This window comes from Hippocampus guttulatus, chromosome 1, assembly GCF_054856545.1.
Source record: "Hippocampus guttulatus isolate MCC_2025c chromosome 1, RoL_Hgut_1.0, whole genome shotgun sequence".
NCBI lineage: Eukaryota > Metazoa > Chordata > Actinopteri > Syngnathiformes > Syngnathidae > Hippocampus > Hippocampus guttulatus.
This window is the reverse complement of record NC_141261.1, coordinates 232,817-258,924: the sequence shown is the minus strand read 5'-3', so window position 1 is coordinate 258,924 and position 26,108 is coordinate 232,817. Positions and strand designations below refer to the sequence as shown.

The 26,108-nt window shown below is 55.7% G+C and overlaps 2 protein-coding genes across 2 annotated transcripts; both read left to right on the top strand.

Moving 5' to 3' along the window:
• Positions 1 to 371: 371 nt before the first annotated feature.
• ccm2l (CCM2 like scaffold protein) lies at positions 372 to 9,791 on the top strand. The gene is made up of 11 exons (XM_086114242.1): positions 372 to 1,268; positions 1,875 to 2,042; positions 2,325 to 2,408; positions 3,414 to 3,597; positions 4,194 to 4,795; positions 5,783 to 5,912; positions 6,786 to 6,849; positions 6,939 to 7,095; positions 7,715 to 7,853; positions 8,029 to 8,176; positions 8,348 to 9,791. The coding sequence occupies exons 1-11, from the start codon at positions 1,239 to 1,241 to the stop codon at positions 8,478 to 8,480; spliced, it is 1,839 nt and encodes a 612-aa protein (XP_085970368.1). The 5' UTR covers positions 372 to 1,238; the 3' UTR covers positions 8,481 to 9,791.
• Positions 9,792 to 12,586: 2,795 nt separating this feature from the next.
• cables2b (Cdk5 and Abl enzyme substrate 2b) lies at positions 12,587 to 24,199 on the top strand. Its single transcript, XM_086114114.1, has 10 exons — positions 12,587 to 13,425; positions 16,722 to 16,817; positions 18,225 to 18,302; positions 19,340 to 19,445; positions 19,515 to 19,683; positions 20,148 to 20,245; positions 20,961 to 21,067; positions 21,165 to 21,284; positions 21,511 to 21,595; positions 22,763 to 24,199. Exons 1-10 carry the CDS (start codon positions 12,854 to 12,856, stop codon positions 22,904 to 22,906), a joined length of 1,575 nt encoding a protein of 524 aa, XP_085970240.1. The 5' UTR covers positions 12,587 to 12,853; the 3' UTR covers positions 22,907 to 24,199.
• The last annotated feature ends 1,909 nt before the right edge of the window (positions 24,200 to 26,108 follow it).

Here is a 26,108-nt window from a genome sequence, read left to right as displayed (position 1 = left end):
GTTGACGAACCCCTCAACTTACACTAGCGTTGAAAAAAACGCTCCAAACTTGCTGGGATCAAACAATCATGAAAAAAACGGAACGGCAATCACCACGCCCCCCCACCCCCCTTCCTCATAGAAACAAACATTGCGCATCAGCATTCCATGACTACACTCCTCTTTATATAAACACTGTCACGTCGCAGTGAAACAAAATATCAATTTCATCCAAAAAACAAAACGATGCCACATAAATCATCCGGAGAATTTCACAAGAATTAACGTGACCGAAAAAAATTTGCCGATAATGATCAAAGTGTGAAGATTGCACTCATTAGTTGATCTCAAAGAAATTTGCTAGCGAGCCCCCCAAAGTGCAATCTGAGTTTTGAAGAACTGCTGGAGGCACTGACGACAATTTTTTTGTCCATGACGGGAAACTTTCACATCCATGTTGAAAACACCAAAGACCTTTGGTCCGTCACGCAACACAGAAAAGGCAGAGCCTAAACAGCTAGCGGGTAAGGTCTCGATTTTCACGCAGCGGTCGGTCATGCAAAGCGGTTGCTCACGCCGAGGGTGCTTTTGTACGGGGGACAGCGACCTCTGTCGGCTGCTTTGTAAACTTGCACGAGGGTGCCCTGTCCTGAGTGAGAAACGGCGTGCGGGGGGCGGGGGGCACCCTGGCGGGACCCCTTGAAGAACCTCCAATCAGTGCCGGCTACCATTGGCATCACGGGACGAGGGTGTGACTGAACACGTTGATGATTTGGGGAGTCATCCGTCAACTCGAACAACGAAATTAACCATTCAAATAAGGAGGACCCGGAGACTCAAGTTTTGATTGGGTCTGATAAATACAGGGCAGCATAATCGAGCACCATGACAATTTTCCCCGCCATCTTTCTTCATTGTGTGTGTGTGTGTGTGTGTATGCGTGTATGCGTGTGTGTGTGTGTGTGTGTCAGTTGAGTGATACTGGGCCTTATCAGCCTGTGGTGGAGTTTCCTATTGGACAGGAAGTGGCCTTCCTTTGCTTCCTGCCGTTCCCCTTCTGTGTGTGTGCGTGTGTGTGTGCGTGTGTGTCCGTATCCCAACAATATGGTGACAAAACACTCAGTGCAGAGAGGCGAAGAACAAGGATTTGGAGACATCGAAGTGACGACGGAAAAAAAACCCCCACAGCAAGTTGAAGCAATTGCAAAATTGTCAGAGCGGATTAGGAAAGTGTGAAGGGAAGTGGCTAACCCGCTGCGATGGATTATGAACCCAAGAAATCCAAAAAGGTAAATATGATATTTTATTCTTTTCTTTTTTTGTCAGCCCTTACATTTGCTTTCGGAGGATTTTTGTCAGGCATTTGTAACATTTCATTCTACGTGATACGCACGTCGGTGGCCTCGCAGATATTTGGCATATCAACTCATAGGGAAAAAAAAAACTGGCAAGTCGACTCGGAATGGTCTCTGCCGATTGTAAAATGTTGCTCGGTTGCGGCAGATATCTTTGGCCTCCTCTCTTTCTAGCGCACACTCGAGAAGGGATCTCGTGCAATGTCTCGATCCCATTCCGTGTCGTCCAGTAAAGTTCTTTGGGGGAAAAAGAAAATGAACGGAAAGAAAACGATGCTTGCTGTAAAGTTGTCGGTCGTGCTCTCCGCTCAAAGATACGGCGGCAGCCCCGACTCCCGTTTGCAAGTGAATTTGCCAGCGTATTTGTGAGCTGTTTGTCACTCTGCCGCTTTGCTCCTTGCAAAACGAATCTTTCAACTCGAATAAATGAGGGCCTTTGGAAAAAGGCTGCGTTTTGAATTCCCGAACTCTCCCGGTCACGGCCAGGCTTCTTGCCACCTCCAATCTTTTTTTTCCTCTGCGTGCGGTGCGCTCGCCCAGGGTTTGGTGTCTCCCATTAAGCGTCTGGTGTGGTCCAAAGCCAGCCGCAGGCCGGCGGAGCGAGGCGGCGTTTACCGGCGTCCCCTGCACACCGTGCCGCTCTACCCCCCCGACTTCCTCATCCACCCCGAAAGACTCATCTTCGACTATGTGGAGAAGGAGGTCAAGGTAGGAGTGTGCGCGCAGTCCAACCGCAGGCGCGACCGACCCGCGAGGCCCGAGGGGGGGGGGGGATCACCAAACGGCAGTGGGCAGATGAATTGCCGTCTGCCGTCGCTCTTCTCGTCACTCGCGTACATTCTTTGAAGCAAATCGTTTGCGGTGACGCAGAACTCACTCTTATCGTTGGGCCTTCTCTGATCTATTCATTTGGCATGAAAGGGCTGCGGGCTTTGATTTTGTTCATCGACTGTTTTTCCTCTTCTGACAACATCGCTTTTCCCCCCTCAGTTTCTGGCTCACCTGACCTGGGTCTCGGTTTCTCTGAACCCGTCCAGTCGAGATGAACTGCTGCAACTGCTGGACACAGCCAGGGTTAGTCGCCAAACTCATTTTGGGAAAAATCTTCAACTGATCTTCCTCTGTTATTATGAGTCGTTTTTTTTATGGGTGACACCGACGTTGTGTTTTAAATCCAGCTGCCCTGACAGGTACGGTATTAAGAATTGGCTGAATACTCGTGCAACAAAAACTGACCTCTGCCCTCTTGGCCAAAGTTAACTGGGACGGCCTTTCTCTCCCAGGTGACCCGCAGATTTATCGCTGCCCCCCACCCCCCCTATTGAGTCACGAGAGTCTCTCCAACCCAAACTTCAGTCTTTGCAGCGAGTATATTAGCTCATTATCGTGACTCGCATAGTTTAAGTCCACATTGCATCAGTGGTTCTGACAACATGATGCGCGGGAATCTTTCAGGAGCACTCAGAGAAATAGCTGATCAGGGGAAAATATATATATATATGTATATAAAATTGCATTCGTACCGATGAAACGTGCATGTAGCGCTTCTCTCGGACTCGTACGGTGGCATTTCCGTTGCGGAGAAAAGAAACGAGGAGAAAACGCTACGGAGAAGTCGACGACGTATTGAAGCGAGCGAGCGGCAACGTAAGATGGCCGCCACCGGCTTCGCTTCCGCTTCGGGCGACCGACGTATTGAAGCGAGCGAGCGGCAACGTAAGATGGCCGCCTCCGGCTTCGCTTCCGCTTCGGGCGACCAGGCGGCGTGGTTTGTCCATTCATATATCCGTCGGTGCGGTCGCCAAAGTGGAAACGGACGATCGATCCCGATCATCATCGTTGTGCCGGATAACCAATCGGCGATCGTTTTCAGTCCGGTCATCGGCCGCAACGGAAAGTCGTCGGCGGTCGGTTCCAAAGTACCTGAAAGCGACGCTCGGGTCGGGCACCGGAAAAGTCAGCTCGTAAAATGTGACTTGCGTCTTCGAGCGGCTGACGTTTACTCTCCACAAGTCCGAACAGTTATTAGAAAGGGAATTTGGTGAGCGGTGGCGCTGACGGAGCTGTGTTGGTGAGCAGCAGCTGAGGGTCCTGCCGTCCAAGACCAGCGCGGAGCAGGACTGCATCTTGAGTCTGTCCGCTCGCTGCCTGCTGCTGACGTGGAGAGACAACGAGAAGCTGCTGATGAGGATTCCCACGCACGAGGTCGCCGCCGCGTCTTACCTGAGAGACGACGCGCTGCACCTGCTGGTCCTCAAGACAGGTGGGCTCGCCATCGGCAACTTCAGCAAATCATCCCTCCGCATCTCGAGCCCCAAAAGGCCACGTTTTGGTTTTCCTAGCACGGACTAACTTCTAACCGCGCGTCCGCCATGACGCCAGCCAGGAGAGAAGAAGGAGCAAAAGAGAGGTGACGGCCAATGTTTGAGGCCACCCTCGAATAAAAGTGCAATGCGCCTAGGACGGTATCGAGCAGAACGGTTTGCGGGCTCAGTGCCATCTGGCGACTCGCATTCCCATGACGATCCGACGCGGCGCCCGCGCTCCGGGAGGTGTCGAGTGGGGCCCACGCAGTCGGGGAGCTCGCTTCAAGCCGGCGCAAATGAGCTCCAGGGCGGCCCGGCGTGAGAAAGAAACGCCGAGGTGAACCCGTGACGGGGAGGCCGTGAGAACCGGCAATGAACGGCCCATATTCCGCAGCGTACGCCGTTTTTCCTTCAAGCGGGGGAGTCCCGGCGGCTTTCGCCAGCCCCATCGTTCGGTCCCGCCTTTACGCGGTCCCGTCCCGGCGTCCCGTTTGGTTTTCGTGAGTGTGCGAAAGGGTAAATACGAGCGGTGTGATGCGCGCGTGCGTTTCAGGTCTAAACGTGGACACGGTGGTCGCCGGCGACAACAGCCTGGACCGAAAGAATCCGACGGGCATCGACGGCCGGCGTCAAACGATGAGCTGCGACGCCGACCCGCGACCTTCCGGCGGCACCATGGAGCGCCGGCACACCATCTGCGGAGTGGACTGGAGGCCCTCGCTGTCCAGGAGCGGCCACGACAAAAACCAGAGCCTGGAACGAGGAGGAGGAGGAAACGGCGGCGGAGGGAGCTTGGAAAGGAAGCGAGCAGGGGGCAGCTGGGAGAGGAAACAGGCCGCGCGCAAGACGGGCGGCAGCTGGGAGAGCCGCCGGCCCAGGCCGGCCGGCGGCTCGGCGCCCGCGGGCGGGGGGAGCTGGGAGAGGCGGCGCGGGGGAGGCGGAGCGGGAAGCTGGGAGCGGCGAGGAGCGGCAGCGGGAGCGGGAACGGGCGGCGGCGGCGGCGCGGGAAGCTGGGAGCGGCGCCGGGCCTGCACGGGCAGCTGGGAGAGGGGCAAGAGCTACGGAAGCTGGGAGAGGAGGAACCACAACCCGCTGGAGCCCACCCCGTGCCCCGACGCCTACTGCAACCTCGTCATCCTGGCCGTCGACAACCGGGTGGGTGAGCGCTCGTCCCTTGCGCCGGTTCACCTCTCGATTGGACTCCGGCTGCTCAAAAGTCCCCCTTCAAATCCACACGCTCAAATGGTCCCAAATACGCAGCAAGTGCGTTTCGTTTGTCGGGGTCAAGGCTATATATACGCCTTTCAAAAGACGAGAAATAGCCAAACCGAGAATAATTCACCGGCGGAGGTGGTCCCGAAAAGCTTCCCTGGACCGGACCCGTCCGCGCGCGTCCACGTGGCGCGGCGCGCTTGCGGCTTGCCGAGTCGCTGCGAAGTCAGTCCAATAAGTTGCACTTCCGCCGAGGAATGACGACTCTCATCGAGAAGCTACGGTGGCGTGAAACACCGCCGTGACTCCAGTTGACCCTTCGCACAAGTCCGGCAAACGGAAACCAGAAGTGACTTCGGTCAGCTACGGTGCGCGTCGGATGTTGTTTCCGATGCAAGTCATCTCCTTTGTTTGTACTCACAGAAAAAAAAATCCTACCGTATCCGAATATTCACGCTTGACCGGCAGTTGGCATTTGAGAAAGTACGCTTTGCTTCTATTCACAGTGTGAGTTGAAGAAATCAAAAATGTTGATTGCGTAACAGAGGAACCAGCTGTTCATTGGTTAGTAGTTGGTTTTCATTCTTGTTACCGCCACTCAAACGTCAAACGTTTGTCCTCCGATCAAGTCGTTGAGGAGCAGGGCAGCCTTATTGCCGTGCATTCTTGACACCGACTTTCTTTATTTGGCATTTGGCCTCTTCTAGCCGCGATAAGCACAATGAAACGATGGCCTTCCATCGCCTCCGACGAGCCCGAAATACATTGCGTTTACTCAAGCGGGCGTTTCCCGAAGCCCGAAGAGTGACGCTGACCTGCGGAATTGCCTCCGCTTTGACCAAAGCTCCAGTTCTGGTCTCTTTCATTTTTTTTAATCAGGCCATTTGGGAGCCGCCGTGACCTTTCCTTTTGAACCTTGTGTGCGTTCAGGACGCCGCCGAGGAGTACTGTTCACTGATCTGCCAGATGTTCCAGATCATTTACGGCCATCAGACCATCGAGTGCGTGGACAGAGCAGGATTTCACCACACCGTGCCGGACCGCTACTGGCTGCAGAGAAGTGAGTGGAAGCGTTGCACTGCGGGTTGAGCAACCCCCCCCCCCCCCCCAAAAAAGCATTGGCCTCGAAGGACTGGCTGCAGTAAAAGACGAGGTTGGACTTCTCCTCGCCAGATAATGTGTTTGCTCGAGCCAACTTTCTGTGTAGGGAGGAGACTTGCAAAGGTTTTGGGTCAACTTTGTCATTGGTGGCTTTGGTCATGTGACGTTGCCAAGGTGACGTTACCCGAGCGCCGAGCCCCCGCCGTGTCACTTTCAGTCCGCGGCAAGCGGCAAAAGACGGCTCCAAACGGGCGCATTTTGCGGCTTCCTTCATCATCCACAAATGCCATTTTTTCATCAGAATACCGCGTGGAGACCGATGGGGCCGCACCCAACGCGGTCGAGGGAAAACTAAGGGGGGGGGGGGGCTCCATCAATATCCACATTTGCTTTCATCATGAGACATGCCTGCAAAAGAATGCGCGACGGTTCCAAAGATTGATTTGTCAATCCGATTTCAAAGGATTTGATTGAACGAGCCATTCTTTGATGACAAATGTTGATTTAATACGACTCCCCCCCCCCCCCATCAAGGCACCCCTGTCTTGTGCAGGGAAAGCCCCGCATTCCAAAAAAAGAGCCGCCGCGCAAATGAAAAAGCGCGTTTGTCTTCTAAAGCCGAGACGATCCATTTTTGGGCTCTTCGTTATCACGTGCGTGAAGTTGGGCCGTTTTGAATGGCCGCCGCGCCGAGCGTCGAAATCCCTCTCGGGAGCAAGCTTCAGTTTTGGCTTCCGATTCCCGCCCGAAGCTCCCGTCGAAGGGCCGCCGGTGAAGGTTTTTGGAGCCCCGTCGCCACGGGGCCGCCGGTAACTCTTTGCATCTGCGACAGGTGACAGCTGCCTGACGGACGCCTCGTACGGCTACGAGCCGGAGTTCTGCCGCTGCAGCTCACAGTCAGTCCGGTTTTGCGGCCGCCCGACGGTCAGCCGTGGATTTGCGCTTCGCTCATCCGCGGCCTTCTGCGGTTTCTCGTCCCCTTTAGCGACGGATCCCAGGAAGCCTTTGAGCTCTACCGCAGCGAGACGTACAGCGAGAGCTCGTCGCTTTCGCCGCGGGACTCCCATCGCGGCGTGGCTTCGGTCGACGACGCCTTCCAGAGCGACGCCCCCCTCGCGCTCATGCAGGACTACATGACGACGGTGCTTTCCACAACATAGCGCTCATTTGCACATCATTCCATCGCCGACGCCCGAGACATTTTTTTCAGATGGGATGACGCATGGTTTTCGAATGGAGCGTTTTTTTGTGGGGGGGGGGGGGGGGGGGCGTTCCGTGTGTCTCCCAGGCTGAGACAGCCACGCTTTTCCAAAAGTTGCCGTCTAGAGAATTGATAGGTCAGACGATCCAATTTCACAGCGGTCCGAAGCATAAGGCATTTGAACAACAAGATTTCAGAAACGATGACAAATTGGACTGACGGGGAACAACTTTCTTCCGAGATCAATCGAATTGAGCGGCAAAGTTCAAGGCCGAAGCAGCCCGTTGCCATCAGGCTATTATCCTGGAAAGAAGAGCTCTCCTTTCGCACGGAAGGCGTCCGTCTTGGCCGCAAATTCAATTTGATGGCTTCCAGACAGAGCTCACCTCTCGGTCAATAACGGGTGGCAAGAATCGGAATCGTCGCGTCGGTCAAATGAATAGATTTTCCAAATTCAGCGTCATCTCTCTCGATGGAATGCTATGGAAACGACCGCCGGGCACACCGAGATTGTTCGGCCGCTCCCGTCCGCTCATGAGACTCTCTTGCCGTGCGCGTAGCTGAGGAACAAGCTGAGCGCCGCGGAGTTGCAACACTTTGCGGCCTTTTTGCGAGAATACAGGCTGGGCTCGGACGTCGGCCACTTCTGCTCCGAGCTGCTCCGGCTGTACGGGGACGACCGCAAGTTTCTGCTTTTGGGTGAGAAGCCGACAACGGGGGGGGGGGGGGGGGGGGGCAAAATGCCAACCGCGCTTTGAGGAGCCTCCTTCGGAAGGCCGACTCTCGCTTCCGACCCGAATCGGAAGCCCTCGCCGAGGGAAGCGTTCCCAAGTGGAATCGAAGACCCTTTGACAAAAGCCCCTTTGCCCGGCAGGTATGCGGCCGTTCATCCCGGACAAGGACGCGGGCGTGTTTGAGAGCTTCCTCGAAAGCATCGGCATCCGCGAGGGTGGAATTTTGACCGACAGCTTCGGACGCATCAAGCGCAGCATGAGCAACACCTCGGCCAGCGCCGTGAGAGGGTACGAGAGGCGGGGGGCCGGGGCCTCGGCGGTCGTGTTGACGTGGCAATTCTCGGCCGCTGCCTCGCGGGAGCTCGGGCCGCGTCTCTCCATCTTGCCGCTGTTGCCGCAATTTGAAGGCGTGAGTGAACTTGCTTTAATAGCCCCTTTTTTTTTTTTTACCGCCGGCAGATACGACAGTTGCTCTGTGACGTCGGGGTCTCGGGAGTTCAACCGGCGCATCGGCGACATCACACACGACATCCAAGCCCTGGGCTTCGGGGACGCGCATGCCGATATTGAGGAGGAGGACTACTACCTGTGATTCGAGTGGCTTCGTTGACATTGGACCGACACTCTAAAAACTTTTTTTTTTCTCGTCGCTTCATAGAAGGCCAAATTGTCAAAAGGGGTGTATGTGGGTGCAAATCGTTTCCGAGCGATTGGCCGCCCGACTCCCGCCGGACGTCGGCCGAGCTCGGCTCCGGTTCGGCACGCCGGCCCCACGCCCTCGGCGGTGCGCGTGGGAGTTTGCCCAACCGGTCTACGTGCGCTCGGCGGACTCGGAGAAGACGTTCGAGCGGGTGCGGTCGAGGCTTTGAGGGCGTCCGTTTGGCGGCCTCGGTACGCCGTCTCTCTTTTTTGCAGATCGCGTGGTGCCGTTAGCTTCTTCGAGCGGGGATCTTCCAAAAAAAAAAAAATCAGCGCCTCCAAATCTGAGTCGTAAACGTGTGCGACGGCCTCTCCGGGTCGGGGATGAGATTCTGCTCCAAGTGGAGGAGTTCAAGTATCTCGGGGTCCGAGATCGACGGGCGGATCGATGCGGCGTCTGCCGCGATGGGGACTTTGCGTCAGTCTGTCGTGGTGAGGAAGGAGCTGAGCCCAAAGGCCAAGCTCGGTCTGCATTCCCACCTTCGACTGCGGTCACGAGCCGCGACCCGCGACCCAAAGAACCGGATCCCAGATGCAAGCGGCCGAAATGAAAAGGCTCGGCTCATTCCTTGATTTATCGCGAGACATTCGTGTTGACGCTTCCTTTGTCCTTTCAATTGCTTTGTGCCCTTTACCTCATCGGCGATTCCCTAAGCCGGCGGTCCCCAAACTACGGCCCGTCAGCACATTTGGCCCGGCCCTCTAACCCTCCTGTTGTCCTCGGGTCAAAATGACCCGTCACTGTGTTAAAAACGCCCCAAAAAAACCCTAAATGATCATTTTTTAACTTGAAATTTGATGACTTTTCCTAGATTGGCCCCAACTGCATAAAAATTGAAATGTTGTTTTTTAAGCTCCCCTACGATCGTCACACTTTTTCTGTTACAAACTGACATCGGTCCCCCATCAGAGAAGGGAAAAGTTATGTGGCCCTCACAGGAAAAAGTTTGGGGACCCCTGCCCTAAGCCCTCAAGTACATGAACGAACACTCCATTCCTCTTCATTCGTCGACCCCCCCCCTATTCAATCAACCCCTACTCGATTCCTCTTCATTCGTTGACCCCAATCGCTATTCAATCGCCTCAGCCTCTACTCGATCTCTCCTCAGCCCTCCTAAGCGTCCCTCCTCAACCAACATCACCCTATTCTTTGTATTTCTCCGTATTCATTTTAACACCCCCCAATAAAGAATATTGAAACACCCCCTGGAATTCCTGTCTCTTCCTACCTGTGCTCTGACCGGCACACCATGTCGTCTATAGTTATCTCCTTAAACGAATCAGTCCTATGGCCTCGCCGACAGAGGGTGTCGGGGCCCTTCCTTAGCGATAGGATGCGAAGCTCGTTGGAGACCGGCCGCCGGGATTCTTTTCTCATCAAGGCGATGACTATGGAATGCTTTGATGTGACTTCCAAAGTTCCGGTACCGCCTCGTCACCAGGCAGAGGCAGTCGTGTACTAAATGCCGCTTCGCTTCATCTTGTGTCTGCCACGAATGCCTTTTTATGGCAGCACAAAAGGAGGAAAGAAATGTCTGAAAATGAGGATGAATGCAATGCTTATAAAAAAAAAAAAAAACATTTCTTTGCGTTTGTTGAATTGTGCAGGCCACATTTCACAACCTTCCCATGGTGCATTGCTTCCTCAGCGCCGGGCCGGCCCCGCGACCTCTGCCAGACTCGCTGCACGTCAGGCAAAGTGCCGATGTAATAGGCCGACCTTTCTTTTTCTTTTTTTTTGTCTTCTTGCGGGCGCGGGAACGCCGGCGTTCAGCGCGCCCGTTGTGTTTGCGTGCCATCGCGAGAGCCGTGCTCGTCGGCGGATTAGAGTGCCGTCATTGATCTTTGCGAGCACCCCTGGGCCGGTATCGGCGGCACCGTCGGCCCGCTGACGCGGAATGGCACGTGTACCCCGACCCAAAAAAAAATGACACGGGCGAGACACGAAAAGGCCGCTCACATGCCCGTTATCCCTCGCATTATGTTGAGGCTTTTCTGAGAGGAGCAGCAGCAACAACAACAAAAAAAGGCACTGGTAAGGGCAAGCTCAGGCTTGCCTTTGAATCATCCCTCGGTCATGCGTTCATCGCGGCCGAGGCGGTCGGGGCATTCCCCGCCATGTGCGCAACCAGCTGATTGACATTTGCGGCGGCATTCTCATGTCGTCAAATTAGCTTTCTTTGCTGATGGCGTTGACTCCAAATAGCGCATTTCACACACAAGATAAATCAACGCGCTTGACGGCATTCAAATGACTCCATTTGGAAGCATTTACAAACAAGAGACATTTAACAAGCGGGCCGATGAAAAGGCGCTGACTGAAACGATGACGAAAAAAACGGACAGTGCGAGGAAACCATTTTGGAGACTCGCTTTCCAAAGCGCTTTCACTCGAATCGGCGCAGCCTCAAGACGGACGTCGCGACCATCTCGCTCGACGACCGCATCTTGCCCCGTCGACACAAAAAGGGAGCCGATTGATCTTTTTCACGTTTCAAAAGATTCCTGGAAACACGGAATCTTTTCAAGCCATGAAACGGCGATGCAAACGCTGCAGTGAAAATGCCAGGCCAGAGGGGGGCGCTCTAAGGCTGTCACCGGAAGTCAACCAAAACGGAGAATCAGTCAAAACTACTCGGAGCAACGGCGGGGAATGCAAAGCCGGCCAGAAAGGAGCGTTTGCGCCGACTGCCCATGAGCTCGAAGCTCACTTTGTGCGGGCGCGGCCCGCTCGGCCTGCCCACCCTCAGCGCCGTGGGGGACTGTCGTTTCTTGTCCTGGAAGCCATCGGACCTTTTCATAACATTTACAAACAACTGCTAGAATGTGACTTCCGACGGCCGACCGCTCGGGGTTGCGCTGCCAAATTATTATTGAAAAAAAAAAATCCTCTGGAAACCGTTGTTGAAGAGGAAGCATTTTATGGATGCCGCAAGTCGTCGGACAGAAGAGATTGCAACTTGTTGTAAAGGCACAGACTGGCAGCAAACCTCCAACATGTTCTCACAGCAAACCTCCAACATGTTCTCACAGCTTCAGGTATGTCGAAAACATTTGCGTGGGTTTTCTTGGCGTCATTCAGCCAAACAAGAGGGATGGCCTGCTTGCCAAAGACGTCCATTTCAGCAAGTCTGCGCTATAAATCCGAGCGACAGAGAGTCGATTCATGATCCGACCCCCCCCCCCCCCCGATGATCAGATCTCTTTTTGCCTGTCGAAATGCAAATACAGGCCAGCACATCAGGGTGAAAAGGTCACTAAGGGGTGACGGCGCGAGGACTCTGGGTGCTGAGCTGTGACCCTCGTCCGGCCACCCTGGGGTGGCAAATGCAAATTAACCCCCCCCCCCCCCCCTCCGCTCGATGTTAACTGATGTCCGATTTGGATGAGCAGCTGTCAGCCCATGAGAGCAGCCGGACGGTCATTCGGATTTCATTTGTTGCCTTTCAGACATGTGCGATCAGAGGGCACGCGCGCGACCACGGACGTTGGCCCTGCGGGGATTCCACCCGGCTATATTTAGAGTCCCGACCGCAGCGGCGGCGTCACTGAAGGGATCAGTGCGAGCAAATCCTCTGCGGTTTCGTAATGGCGACGTGCCGAGGGCTAATCAAAGTTGCCGTCGGGCCGAGGCGCGGCGACACCGCTCATGCCTCAGCATCCTGTGACATCTTTTCAGGGCAGCTCAGAGGTAGTCACTCTCATTTTGCCCGGCTCCACCCGTTTACAAACCCTGTGAAAAAGTCACCGGCACGACAGAAACCAAGGACCAAGGACCAATTAAATAAAAAATATTTTTTTTATTTAAAAAAATAAAAATAAAAAGTAAACTGCTCGGATGCATGTTGATTCCAGATGGGTATCAAATTGACAAATCATGAACAGGATCGGCGTTTTCACGCGAAACCGGTCGCCATTAATCATAACTCGTCAAAGGTCATTTGAGCAAATGCGTCATTTGACATGAGTCACTTCCCGATAAGTGTCTCGCTCTCGGTTAATAAAGTCTCAAACTCCCCGCTTGAAGTCCAGTCAAATGACGGCGTCATGTTTTGTTGTTCTTTTTTTTTTCCCGCCAGGCGTCATGTTTTGTTTTGTTGTTTTTTTTCGGCGACGGTTTGGTCTGGTCCCGGAAGACGACGTAGGGCAACGTCATGACGCAGGCCAGTTTTGGTCCAATGGGAGCGCGGGAGGGCTAAAGCCCTTCTCGCGCCGGGTAAAAGGGATTTGACAGTTGGGAGTGCGATTCCCAAGCGGACGAGCAGCATGGCGGCGGCCGCCGCTTGCGGCCAGCTCGGGGCCGCCACTAAGAGCCAGACTCGGGAGCAGATCCGGAGGAACCGCGAGAACTCGAACCGGAGACGAGCCGCTCTTTTGTTCCTCTCCAACATCTCGCTGGACGGCCGCCCCGCGCGGAGCGGCTCGGCCGAGCGGGGAGGGACCCGGCGGCGCCACGACGCCGTCCCGGAGCCGAGCGAGCCGGCTTCCGCCACGCTCGCGGAGCCGCGGAGCGACGACGGGACGCGCTCGGCGGCGAGTTTGTCGACTTCCGTCAGCTGCGGGGAGGCGAAAAAGACGACGGCGGCGGCGGCGGCGACGCGGCGGACGGGCGCCGGGCTCCTGGCCGTGCCGCCCATCGTCGTCCTGCCTTCCGACGCGGGGCGCCCGGAACTGCTGCTCGGGCGCCGCAGGGACTCGGCGGCCGACGGCCACCTGCTCTCGCCGTCGCCGTCGCCGTCCGCCGGCAGCCTGCTGCCTTCGCCCGTGGCACCGCGGAAGTCGTCCACGCTGCTGTCGGTGCACAGCTGCAACTCGCTGTCCTCCGACCTGCGGCAAAGGTGAGCGCGAGAGACGAGGCGAGAGCGCAACTTCTTCTTCCTTGTTTGCTCGTTTGTCCCTCCGGACAATCACTCCGTCATTCGCAAGACTGGGGGCGTTTAAAAAAAACAAAAAAAACCCCACTGGGGGGCCAAGAAAGACGCGAGCCCCCTCTAAAACGAAAGCTAGGATGATGTCCTTTATTACTCTGCAAACGTTGTATAAATTAATGAGTTCAAAACAAAAGTCAAGTGCAAAAATGTTCAGCACGACAACCGAGGGGAAACAAAGGATCGAAGAATTCAAAAATGCTTGTCACAAGAGTGAAAAACTTTTGCCCTTTCAAGACAAACCCCCCCCAAACAAACAAAAAAAGAATTCGCGGACAATGTGCACGTGCCGCACATGAATCGAGATCAAAAGATTCGAGCGGAATTCCAGCAGAAAGTTCATTTGCGCATGTCGTCCCCAACATAAAATACACGATGGTCTAAAAGCCCAGATGGGAGAGTGCACGGCAACTAACGCAAACTCGAGGCTACATAAGTCCCTTTCCAATGAAGAGCAGAACAACCCCAAGTCAAACGCGTATGTGATCGAAACGTGAGGTTTTATCGCCCGAAAAACACGAGCCAGTGGCTTTGACGAGCGGTGGCTAAATCAACGCGCCCGCCCGGCTCGGTCATACCGAGGACGGCGCGCGCCGTCATCGATGGCGCCCTGACGCCGCATCCCTTGCGAGACGGCCATCCGCCAACTGCCGGCTGGACGCGTTCAAAAGGCATCAGGCGACGGCCAGTCGCAAAAGCAGCCGAGGAGAAGGAGAAGTCCGCGAAAGACGGTAGGACCTAAAAACACTCGACTCGTCGAGTGACAAAAACTCAACTGAGATCGTTTCCATCGAGGATAGAGGGCGTCTTTTGGTGAGGCGAAACGAGCGCAACTTCTTCACAGCTGCTGAAGTCAGGGAAAGGTTTTGCCTCGCTCGCTGGCTCTTTTGCTCAAGTTTGTCACACTTCCTCAACTGCTTTCGGTCATTCCCCAATCGCGAGCGCCACCGCTGGCGATTCTTAAAAGGAAGATTTTCTCGCCGAGTCCTTCGAAACGGCCGACGGGAGAATTTGGAAAGCGGCGGCCACCCGAAGCGCCTGGGATCACGCGGCCGCCGCGAGGGCCGTCGCTGCACGATGCCCAATCGCCAAGTGCCGTCTCTGCTGAGAGGAAGCGGGGGAGGAGAAAACCACAGACGGCGTCGAGTCAAATGAGCGCAAAATGCTGTTGGGGCTTTTTTTTTTTTCTCACGCGGATGCAAGCAGTAAGCACACGTGCTCGGCTCGTCAAGATCAACGGACGTTTGCGGCGTGGCCGTGGCGCAAAGACCTCCGATTGCACGTGACGCAAACGATCACGGAAGAGAATAAAGAAATGGACGATCGTGAAATGTGTTGCGATTGGACCCGTTCTTCTTTCAAGCGGACATAAGAAGAGGGAGAACGGACGGGCCTCACCCATCCGGGGTGAATTGCTGCAAAATTGAGGGTGGCTTTCTTCACCCCCCAGTGAACGCTTTGACTCGGCGGCGAGGCTGCGCCAACATCCACCGCTTCCGAGGGACCGCTCGTGAGACCCCGACAGGCATTGCTAGATGAGTACTTGTCGTCTCCGCGGAGGCTTCCAATCGACAAGCGGCGAGCAAATGGCGACTGGTCGGACTCCGTTTTGACCACGTCGCCAGCATCGGAGCTCCCGGGGGGGTCAGCGAAGGCTCGGGGGCATCGGCGCGCGCGCACGCGCGCGCTTCATCGGTGACGTCAACGGCCATTGTCGTCCTCGGCGACGGCGAGGAGATTTTTCCATTCCCACGCCAGCTTCCACAACATCCGCGAGGGAGGAAAGAAGCCGCCGGGTTCTCACGGGAGAGGCTCGGATGCCGGGACGGATTTAGACGGAGGCTTTCTCTCACGCTCGCGCGGCCCCCGGGGACTTGGCAAAACGGTTTGGAGATGGGCTTGACTGCGGATTTGCCGGAAGGACTCCGATGGCGGCGCCCGCTTGAAAAGAAGCCGCGGCCCGCGGCCGCCGTCGGCCGCGTTGGGCTCATTTTCCACCCGCGCGCCCCCATTCTCCAACCAGAGCGCGATAGATCCGTGGGGCTTAGCTTCGCGGAGGTGCGTCTCTTCCTTTTTCTCTTTGTGGCCAACTTGCGCGCCTCCGTTCCGCTGTCATTCCCACGCAAATGCAACATTCCTCAACATCCCGCGGATCGTTTTGAAAAGGCCGGGGAAATCCCACACCCGGACCTCCGCTCGTCTCAGACCGGCCCTCGCCGTCACCGCAAAGTCGAGCGTGAAATGTGCCGTGCTTTTATTTTGAAAGTTCAAGTCAAGTACAACTTTATTATCAAATGCGCTGTATGTGCAACGTACAGCGCAGATGAAATTTCTTCCCTCTCACGACATACAACAAGAGGAGCCGCTGCGGGCGCCCGCGCCGCCGTCAAAAGAAGTTGTTGTTGTTGGGGGGTTCCCCTGAATGTATTTGTTCCAGAGGATTTTAGAAATGTTTCAAGTCCACATGGATGGCACGTTGCCAGTTTGGGGGGGGTGTCGAAAATCCGCTTCCTTCTCCATCCCCCGACAGGGAAAGGAAAGCGTAGCGGTGATGAGAGACGGCGAACGATCGCCGAAGCCCAAAGCGCACTTTGGAAATGGCCGACTGGCGTGAGGAAGGCGCCCGTGTGGGAACGCACGCGACTCGAGTCCCTCGCAGGCGCCGCCGCGGTGACGTCAGCGCGGCGCTTGCATAACCGCCGTGATGTCATTGGGCCGATCTCCTTGGCCTGCTTTTTTTTTTTTCTGCGTTTTAATCCGCGAGGTCAACGCCGCCGTTCAACCTCAAGCAGATGGTCGCCGCGGCAAACGCTTGGAGTGGATGAGAAGCGAAGGACTGCGGTGGCCGTTGCTTTCTTTGCATGGCGATCAATTTGCAAGAAATAATAACAAACAAACAGCCCCACCCCCCATCCCCAAAAACATTCGGGGTTTGCCGTCACTCTCGTGCCTCTGACCATCATCTGCCAAAACGGACGGTGATCAGACTGCCCTTTCAATCCGTTTGCTCCGATTGTCGAAATCCAAAAATGCGGCGCTCCAGAGCGCAAGATAGCGTTTCGGTAGCAGAAAAGACTCCGAAGGGCAATTTATTTGCCGAAAGATCAATGAGAAGGAAGCACGAGGGTCTCGGTGCGCTGCGGCGCGCCGGGCGAGTGTCCTTTGCGTTGCTCTTTCAGGTCTTGATTCCCGACTTTCTACTCCAGGACCCGAAATCTCTCGGGCGGTTCTCCCCGGCCGCGACACGCCAAGAAGATCCACTTCATCAAAAACATGAAGCAGTACGACACGAGAGGCAGCAGGTGAGACAAAACCGCCCGGCGCGCCGTCGGCTGTCTTTTTGTCGATCACGTGGCCGCGGCGCCCTTTAAGATCTCCTTGATTTTTTCCCACACTGGGGAAATGTTTCTTGTTTTTGTTTTTCGTAACCTGCTGTTGAATATAGCCTGCTTTCTCCAATAAGCTGAGAACGTTTTTTGGGGTCACAAGTCAAGCAGAAGGAATGTTTTGAGCTCGAGTGAAACCGTCTGAACAGCGCTTCCCAGCTATAGAAGAGCAAAAAGAAAATTGAGGGAGGAACGCCTTTTGACGGCCAAATCTCGGCGTCCTTAGCGAGAGCGCGCGCAACTCACTCTGACTCACCGGGTGCGATGTCGGTCACGAGCTCATTTTGTTTTTGTTTGGTGGCCCCTCACGCGACGACGATGACAGATACCCTGCCGACACTATTCGCGTTCGTGCTCCTTTTGAGCGTCAAAAGGCCGAAATTTGTTGCCATTCACTCCCTCGTCCTCTGTCGTGCGCACTCCAAACCCGGGCTGATGTCAAATGTAATCGTGGCGCTGGGCTGCCATCTCCCGCTGCCCGTCTGCCATCTTGAAATTCACAGATTAGCCGCGTCGGAAAACCGTAAATGACGCGTCTCGACGTCGATGGCGTTGAATGTTCGCATTCCCTTTGCGGCGCCGGAAATGAGTTCACGAAAGACAATCGAATCCCCGACATTGATGTGGAATCGTTTGTCTTGGAGAAGAAAAAAAAAAGAGAACACACGATGGTCATCGGGCAACGACATTCGCACTGTGAAAACACCCCCCACCCCGCCCCAAAAATGTCATTCTCCCGCATAGGAAAAGTTCTCGAGGCGGAGGCAAGAAATCGGTGTCGGATGCCTTGCCGCGATCTCGCGTTTGAAGCGCTTTCCAAGCCGGCGCTTTGTGCTTTTTTTTTTTTCCTCCCTCGCGATTATGTCGCGCGCTCTCGCGTTCTATTCTCGCACTCGCTCGCAGACGGACCGAATCCGACGTGCGGGTCAGGGGAAGGAGCGCGAGCCGCGCCGTCATCGTAGACTCGCGGCGGACCAAAATAGACGCTCGCCGTGAGCGGCGCCGTCGCTCTTTGTAGATCACTTGTCACAATGAGAAAAGAAAAGATCGTGCGCATGCGAGGCGGCGGAAAAATAAAAAATAAAAACGCTCCTAAATCCGCTGGGCCTCAAACGATGAGCTCTGCTTGAGGCACCGGAAGAGTTGGACAAAGAACGGCCGCGCTCCGTCGTCCAGACGCGCCTCCTCGGAGCCTCCTCTTCCGACACGTTCCGATGAGATGAAATCCCCACCGATGGCCTGCTCTTGACTTTCCCGGGCGCTCTTCGGCGCTTCCGGAGCCGCCGGAACGTGACGTGCAACCGTGCCTTTTGTTGTTTTCAGGATCGTGTTGATCTGCGCCAAAAGGTCCCTGTGTGCCGCCTTTTCCGTTCTGCCGTACGGAGAAAGCTTTTACCTCAGGTAGGCGCACGCACGCACCACGTCACCACGTCACCTTTGGCAAAGCTCGAGACATTCGTGTTCACTCTGAGTGAGAATCCTATTCGGAACCGGACTTGCGAAACCGACGCAACTCAAAAACGGCACCCGAGGACCCAAATGACAAAAACAATGCCGCGCAGAAATCAAACGGCCCGATGAGGCCGTCCGTGGCCATCGGCGTCAAGCGCCTTTGAGACGTGCCCCAAAAGTTGACGCGACCCTCGCGAGGAAGAGCGGATCAGAAAATGGACGGCTGCGTTTTCGTGACACGCGAGCGATTGCCATCGGGACATCAAAAGGCGCGTCGGTGATTCTGACCCGAGAGCGGTCCTGCGTACTTCGCGCCGTCCAAACGCGCACGCGCACCACGACTTACCCTCCTGACTACCGGGAGAAAAAAAATGTTGTCCAATCACATTTATTTTGAAATTCCCCAATCTATGTGAAGTCATTGGACTGCATTTTTGAAATGCCACTACATTGGTTTAAACGGGCTCAAGTACACTTCAGACGACACTTTAACGTGTTCACGGGAGTCTTGTCAATAAAATGCCAACAGCATTTCAAGACAAAATGTGTTTGATAAAAAGTATGACCGTACTTTTCCTCTTCCCATAAAAAGTGCTCGCGCCGAGGGAAGCCGTTTTCTGACTTTTTCCAACCCCTCCAAATGTGGTATCATTGGAAAACACAGAATGTCCTCTTTAGAGTAACAAAAGGAGTTCATGCTATCGATATTTAGCTTCACAAATGTCCTCTACAGAGGACAAATTTGAACGACTGGTCGTCAGGAGGATATTGGCGTGACAAAGGAGGCTCGGCTCTTTCGACGGCGGGCCTCAGAAAAGACGAGCTGTCGCCCGAGCCGGCGGAGAGCGAAGCGGGTTGTTCTGCCCGGCCCTCGGCCGGCTCGGCGGTTGCGATTTGAGCGGGAGCTTGAAGCGAAAGCCGCCTTTGAAAGAATGCCGCCGCTCGCCGGTCCGACCCATGTCTTTGTGTGGCCCCCCCGTCTCCAGCGAGCCCACGTTGAGCCACCCCCGGCGGAGACACTCGTCGGGGAATATTTCCACCTCCTTGGAGATGACGGCGCTGGAGGGTTTCCACGTGGAGACGTACGACCGGGTACGTCCGCCCCCGCCAGGCCGCCGAGAGCCGTCGCCGCCTGACCCTCTCTCTTTGCCTCTCGTCCAGTCGGTGTCGTACGCCCGCTTCCTGTACCCCACCGACGCCCTGGTCAGGCGCAAGCCCTCGTCCGCCGCCGACCCGACGCCGCAGGTTCCCCTCTGGAGGAGCGGGCGCGGCGCGCCCGCCGGCGGCTTCCCTCCGAGTCGGCTCGACGGGGCGGTGGGACTCGACCTCGGTAGAACACGCGCATACCCATCGTTTGTCGTCGAGGCCGACGGAGCGATATTCATTTGCGGTCAAAGAGAAAATAGTAGCGTCAAAAGAAAAATAGCCATGAAGCGTGTTTCTTCAATCGACCCCTCCCACATCAAGAGAAGCCACACTTTTGTTTCAGGATTCGCGGCCAAAGAGCGCTCGTTTCCTTGCGTCCCGCGAAGGAAGTCCACCAAAAACAACCAAAATGCGGAGTAGGCGGGGGGAGTCGGTGACACGCTCGGATGCGTTTGTCTCCCGTCGCCCCAAGATGGGAGCGGCTCCGTGCTGAGAAACCGGCGTCGCGGTCGTTGCTTTCCAATTACGGCCCGAGAGAGGGAGTCCGGCGTCCGCGACTTTCCCAAACGGCGCCGGAGCTAAACCGCCCCGCGGCCCGCGCGGGGCGGGCCGGCCGGATTCGCCACGCGCATCTCTCCTGTTTTGCAGGACCGGAGGACGTGAGCGACTACGACCCAAACGTCCTCGGCGACCCCCAGTGGCCTTGCGGGAAGCACAAGCGGGTGCTGATCTTTGCCTCTTACATGGTGAGAAGCCTTTTTCTTCAATGCGGCCACTCGCAAGTGCCGCAACAGATCAACGCGTCGCCGGTCGACATCTGAGCCCTCGCCCGGTCCTCGTTTTGCTCGTTTGCAGCAAAAACGTGGAGACGTTTGACCGCTCCATCGGGGAAACAAACTTCGCAACGCCCGTCCTCGCTCGCTTCCTGCCGTTCGCTCCCGATGAAAACGAAAGCGTCGGTTGCTTCGGCGGGGCTCTCGGGAAAGAAATCCAGCCGATTCAAGCTTGCCATCCTCCCCTGCTGGCGCGTTGTGGCAAAAAACGTGCCATGAAGAAAGCCCAGAACCGCTTGAACTTTGGACTATTTCTCCGTTCGGATGCTAAAATCGCCGCACTTCTTGTTTTGACCTTGATCCAAGAGCTTCTCGAAAACGTCCTCTGGCGAAACGGTGACGGTCAAGAAGTGGCGATTAGATGCGCGCGCGTGCGCGGCGACCGCCTTCATGTCAGCTTAGCGGGCCGCGCGCGAGGCAGCAGCTTAGCGGGATCCATTCCAACCAAAAGCGCGCGCGCGCACGCGGCCGCTTAATCCATCCGGGCGGATTTTCGCAACGGCGGCCGTGCCACGTGTGCGTCGATCGTCGGCCGCGAGGAAGGCCGCCCGTCGGGCGGCCCTCCGTCGGCTGCAAAGTGAGGCGTGAAAAGCCAACCCAACGGATTCCTTCCTTGCCCTCCTCGCAGACCACCGTCATCGAATATGTCAAACCCTCCGATCTGAAGAAAGACATGAACGAGACATTCAAGGAGAAGTTTCCGCACGTCAAACTCACCCTGAGTAAGATCCGCAGGTAAAGTGACGCCGCCGAAAATGGCCAAGCGGGGGCCCCGTGTGTGTCGGGCCCGCTCCCGAAATTGCTCGGGATCTTTTGCTCGTCTGCGTCTCAGCCTGAAGCGAGAGATGCGGTCGGTGGGCGAGGATTGCGGCCTGCAGCCCGCCACCGTCGCCATGGCCTTCGTCTACTTTGAGAAGTTGGTGTTGCAAGGGCGACTCAACAAACACAACAGGTAGGGCTCCTTTTGTGTTGGGCCACTCGAGAGCAGGTCACAAAAGAAGGATTCCTTCCTTCGCCGTCGCCGACCGCCGCGCGCTCCAAAAAATCCAATCAAATGTGACCACGAGTGACTCGTTGGCTCCCTCTGGTGTTGGCATGTCGTCATTCCAACTCGAGTGGTTTTTCTTTTCGAATGAGCTCAAGTCAAACCTTCCCCTTTGTTTGACTTGATTGAACAGGAAGTTGGTGTCGGCCGCCTGCATCCTATTGGCCGCCAAGATAAGCAGCGATCTCAGGAAGCAGGAGGTCATACAACTCATCGATGTAAGACTCACGCACGCACGCACGCACGCACGCACCAATTTAGAGGACCAAGAAGGATGGGAAAGAAAAAAAAATCAGACTTGCAAATGCCAGTGGTACTTTATGTAGCGGACGCTAGTTGTACTTTTCCAGTAATGTGGAGCGAGCGAGCGAGCCCCGTCATGAATCGTGAAAACGGTTCTAAATGCGATTCGTCCGCAACATATCAAGCTTGTCTCTCGGTTGAGCTCTATCGCATTGACAATCTGCTACTTTCCTATTAGACGCTGTTTTGTCGCAAACCTACGCTCTCTCAGAAAGGCCGTGCAGAGGGGAGGTTTGCACAGAAAAGTTCAAATACTTTGTGACTTGGCCCCTTTCCGTTCTCCGTTGTTTTTTTTGGGGGGGGGGGGGGGTCTAATAGTTTCAAACAATAACATGCCTAGCTGTTGTGTGAACAGGTGCACGAGTCAGAGTGAAACCTACTCGCAAATAGCTTCCGAGCTGGGCTAAACGGAACCAGTGTAGCATTTTCCCACAATGCCACGGGGTAGTGACACGCGCACGCGCGACGGAGAACAAAAGGGCCAAGGGGAAGCACGCACCGCAGAGTGCGGCCAAAATAAAATGCCCAAATTACAAATGATAATCATTTTTCATGCCACTGGGATGACGCCCGCCCAATTCGACCCCCCCCCCCCTCCCTCCCCCTCAAAAAAGACTGCGGTGCGCAAGTCGATAGCTCGCGGCTACGTTCGCACGTGGCAAGCGAGCCCCTCGAACGCATTTGCGAGTCCGTTTGGGTATTTGGCCGGTCCAAATCGTTGCGCTTTTGGGATTCAAGCACAAAAACTTGACATGGGCGCGAGCTTCCGACTTTCCGCCACTAGATGGCAGCAGCGACTTTCCCCGCATCATCAACGGCCTGACATGATGGCGAATCAACTGTCGACCTTGCGATCCAAGTGCCGAGTAACTGATGGCCTTGTGCTGCGGATGATGTCATCCCATTTGTTTTTGTGGGGGCGCGTCCGAAGTAAGTGCCGAGATGAAGCCGGACGATGTCCGTTGGATGAAAGCGGGAAATCGCGGCAAGGATATATTAGAAAGCGTGGCCAAAAAGCAAAAAAAGGTACAAATTGACGATCGAGTTGAGCGAAGCGTTTGCGCGCGCTGTGTCTTGAGCAGAAGCTGGAGGAGCGCTTCAGGATCGGCAGACGGGAGCTGATCAGCTTTGAGTTCACCATCCTGGTGGCCCTGGAGATGGCGCTCTACCTCCCGGAAAGCAAAGTCATGCCGCATTACAGGCGGCTGGTGCAGCAGCAGTTGTAGCCCGCCGCGCCTCCAAAATCCCTCCGAGCACCCACCGAAGACGTACTCCGTCACCGGGAGGACTCCGCGCCGAAGCTACAGAACCGCAAAATAACTTTGGAGCGGGTGGCCGAGAGCCGCCGCTGCGCATTTCGCCCGCCGAGTGGCGCGAAGGCGTGCCGCCGAGTGCGGCTGCCGGGGCAAAGGCGGTCGGTCGGTCGTCCACCGAAGATTCCGGGCTAGTGGATGTCTTTGTGGCGGCCGCCGTCTTCTTCCTCCTTTTTGCCCTGCGGCGGCGCTTTGAGAAGTCCCGCTTGAAAAGCGACTTGTTTTGCGCAAGCGGGAGGGGAAGGAGAAGCCTCAAAGTTTCAACGGTCGGAACGGCCACTCTTGCCGCCCTTCCTGGTCATCCTGAGATTGGAAACGCAAACGGACAAAAGGCCGTCCGATTTTTCTCCCGCTTATTTTCTTGCTATATCGCGACCGAAGTTGCTTATTTCTTCTCGTCTTTCCGATGGAGCGCGGCGTCGTGCGCTCCGCATGAGGGACTTGATTCTTCTATGCAGGCCCACCATTTCAGGTCCACTTTTTAAGACTCGGCCTGGTTTTTACTCTGTCCACTCGGCTTCCATTTAGTGACGACCTTTCCCCCCCCCCCCGTTTCAATCGATTCAAGATTGCATTTCATTTGTTTGTTTTCCGCCGACGGCGCGGACGAGCCCGCGGCCGCATCTACGTGTAGCCGATATCCATGTTGCTCGTTTGTCTTAGCCCGGCGAGCCCGCCTTCATTCGCCAAGTTCATTCGGAGTCCAAACATCCCGTTCACTTTCTCATCGTGGGTGTTTTCGTGATCGGAGTCGAACGTCCGGCCGGAATTGGCCGCCGGCGCATCGCGCGGCTTCGATGACGTCGTCGCCGTCGTGCTCTTGTGTTTTGTCGCGTTATCGAATGACGCCCACGTGAGTCCAACTGTTGCGTCAACGCGGACATTTTTTGAGGTCCCCGCTGGCGTATCTGCCCCCCCCCCCCTCTACTCTCGTCTCCAGCGGCGACGCCGACGCACACCCGCGACATCATCGCACAGCGACCCTGTAGTCTTTCTGTCGTCCACGAGCGCACCGCGTGAGTCGCTGGCGTGATTCGTTCGGAAGGCCGGATGCCCGCGCCGCCTCCTATCCATCTTTTTGTACCACCGTGCGGTAGAAACGCGATCGGTGATCCTTCGGCGGTCTTTTGTTGGAGGACGAACGCCAGCCCGCTCAAGGTCACTGCCGGTTTTTATTAAAGGTCAATTTTCTCCAAAGAAACGTGAGCCGACTTTGATTTGACCTGAAATCGTCTTTGCCAGACGGCCTCCGACGAGACGCCGCTTTTCACGCGAACGAAGACGGGCAGGGAAAAAAAAGTTCCCTTCTCACTTGGACACTTGGACTTCGGTTTTGGGGCAGAAGCACGGATGAAGCAAAGCGACGCCTCGATGCGCTGCGTTTAAATGCCGCGCTGTGAAGTCACAAAGCACAAAGACTTCAGCCCGAAGAGATTTGCGCACCGGTCTTGCCATTCGGAATAGGCTCGTTAGCGACCGTGACCGCTTCTTTGTCGATTGACCGGCGACCGAGCCTCCGAAAAAGTCCCGAGCGGCTTCCGAGGCGGCTCCCCGCGGCAATGCCCACAATTCGCCGCTAGGTGGCGGCGGACACTCGACGTGACGTCCGCTCGCTAGCGTGCGGACTTTGGATGGACGCCATGTCGGAGAGCTTTGGTGTCAACGGCGTAGCCTATTTGTTCTTGCCCCCCCTTCCCCCCCGAGACTTGTTGCGAATATCAAACGACCGCGCCGTGGTTTGGAAGCCTCTGTGGCAGCTTCAACGGCGAGTCGGCACGATCGGCCTTTTCGAGGCAGACTCGTGCCGACGTGTTGGAGCTCACGAGGCTGCGCGGACCCATTGGCTCCATCAACTCGCATTTCTTTGCTTTACTTTTCTCGTCGGATGAAAAGAAGACAAAAGAAGAAGGTGACGCAAGCGCTGTTCCACATTAGGCAACACAATGACGGCAGCATTCCTACTTTTCCTTTTTTTAGTGTGCGTGTCACATGCTTTGCATCTGCGCGATGTTGAGAGCGGAGGGGAAAAAAGATTCTCTGTCCCTCGCTCCCGCGCTAACTGGGTCATGAGCACCGGGCCTCTGATGCAGCACACTGAACCCTTGTCAAGCGATAAAGCGGCGGGCGGATGTCGCCGAGCTAGCGGAACGCCGCGACCGTGAAGGACCCTGGTGGAAAGCAAACGCGAGACCAGCGGCTCTCGCTTTGAGTCCCGAGTTCCCCGAACGGGCCGGGCGGGCCCTCGAGTCCGAATCACGCCGGCGATTGGCCTCCAGTGAGGCGGAGCTGCGATTCCTCCCCGACACCCTTCCTTCAAATGACGGCGGCGGCGAGCCTTTCAACATTTGGCCTCCGTTTGTCAGGATGGGCCCCGAGTTCGTTTCCGTTTGGTTTTGGAAATTCATTTCATTTTCAATTGCTGGTAGAGCAGCCTCGTTCAAGACCAGAGTCAATCCACTGAAAAGGAACCCCGCAATGCTCGCGTAAGATACGGGCAAAGACCAAGGCCATTCTTGCTGGCTCGATAAAGGTAAGGTGTCCTTTGGACATCGCATCAAGCTGCTTCAGACTCCGCTGTTCTCGTCAATCTTACCGACATCCAGATGGACGGTCTTCGGGGAGCGCGAGCCGGCGCGCTCTGCATACTTTGGGCCCCGGGATCAAATCCAGATGTTTGAATAGTTGCCGCAGGATTGCATACATCTACCTTAACTCGTTCGCTCCCAAAGACGTTTTTAAACGTCTTTTCAGACTCGGTCTAGAATTGGCTGCTACTGAACGCGTTAAGAGTGGAAAAGACGCCGCGCCCCATATATATACGTATATAGAGACCGTGTGTATGTGGAAGGCTTCTCTTGCGGCATCGTCCTCTCTTTGGAACGCAGACATGTGTTTTCAAGCGCTCTCCATTTGTGGATTGAGAAAAGATTGGCCGGGGACGGCTCAAGTCCACGTTGGTAGAGCAGAACCTGCGCAACAGTTGGCCCGAGGCCGCACCAAGCGTTCAAGCCTTTTCCCCTCCCCTCCCTTCCGAGTAAAGTGGGACAAAGGCAAGCTGACCGCGGATGAAAGGGAGCAACTCGCGAGTTGAACAACACGCCGGGCGAGATAAGCA

Bases quoted from the DNA above. Each gene is read 5' to 3' on its own strand.
- ccm2l (XM_086114242.1), top strand. From the start codon at position 1,239: ATGGATTATGAACCCAAGAAATCCAAAAAG. The intron at 2,409-3,413 runs GTTAGTCGCCAA...GTTGGTGAGCAG, and splicing joins AACTGCTGGACACAGCCAGG to CAGCTGAGGGTCCTGCCGTC. The intron at 7,096-7,714 runs GTGCTTTCCACA...CCGTGCGCGTAG, and splicing joins TGCAGGACTACATGACGACG to CTGAGGAACAAGCTGAGCGC.
- cables2b (XM_086114114.1), top strand. From the start codon at position 12,854: ATGGCGGCGGCCGCCGCTTGCGGCCAGCTCGGGGCCGCCACTAAGAGC. The intron at 21,068-21,164 runs GTAAAGTGACGC...TCTGCGTCTCAG, and splicing joins ACCCTGAGTAAGATCCGCAG to CCTGAAGCGAGAGATGCGGT. The intron at 21,596-22,762 runs GTAAGACTCACG...TGTCTTGAGCAG, and splicing joins AGGTCATACAACTCATCGAT to AAGCTGGAGGAGCGCTTCAG.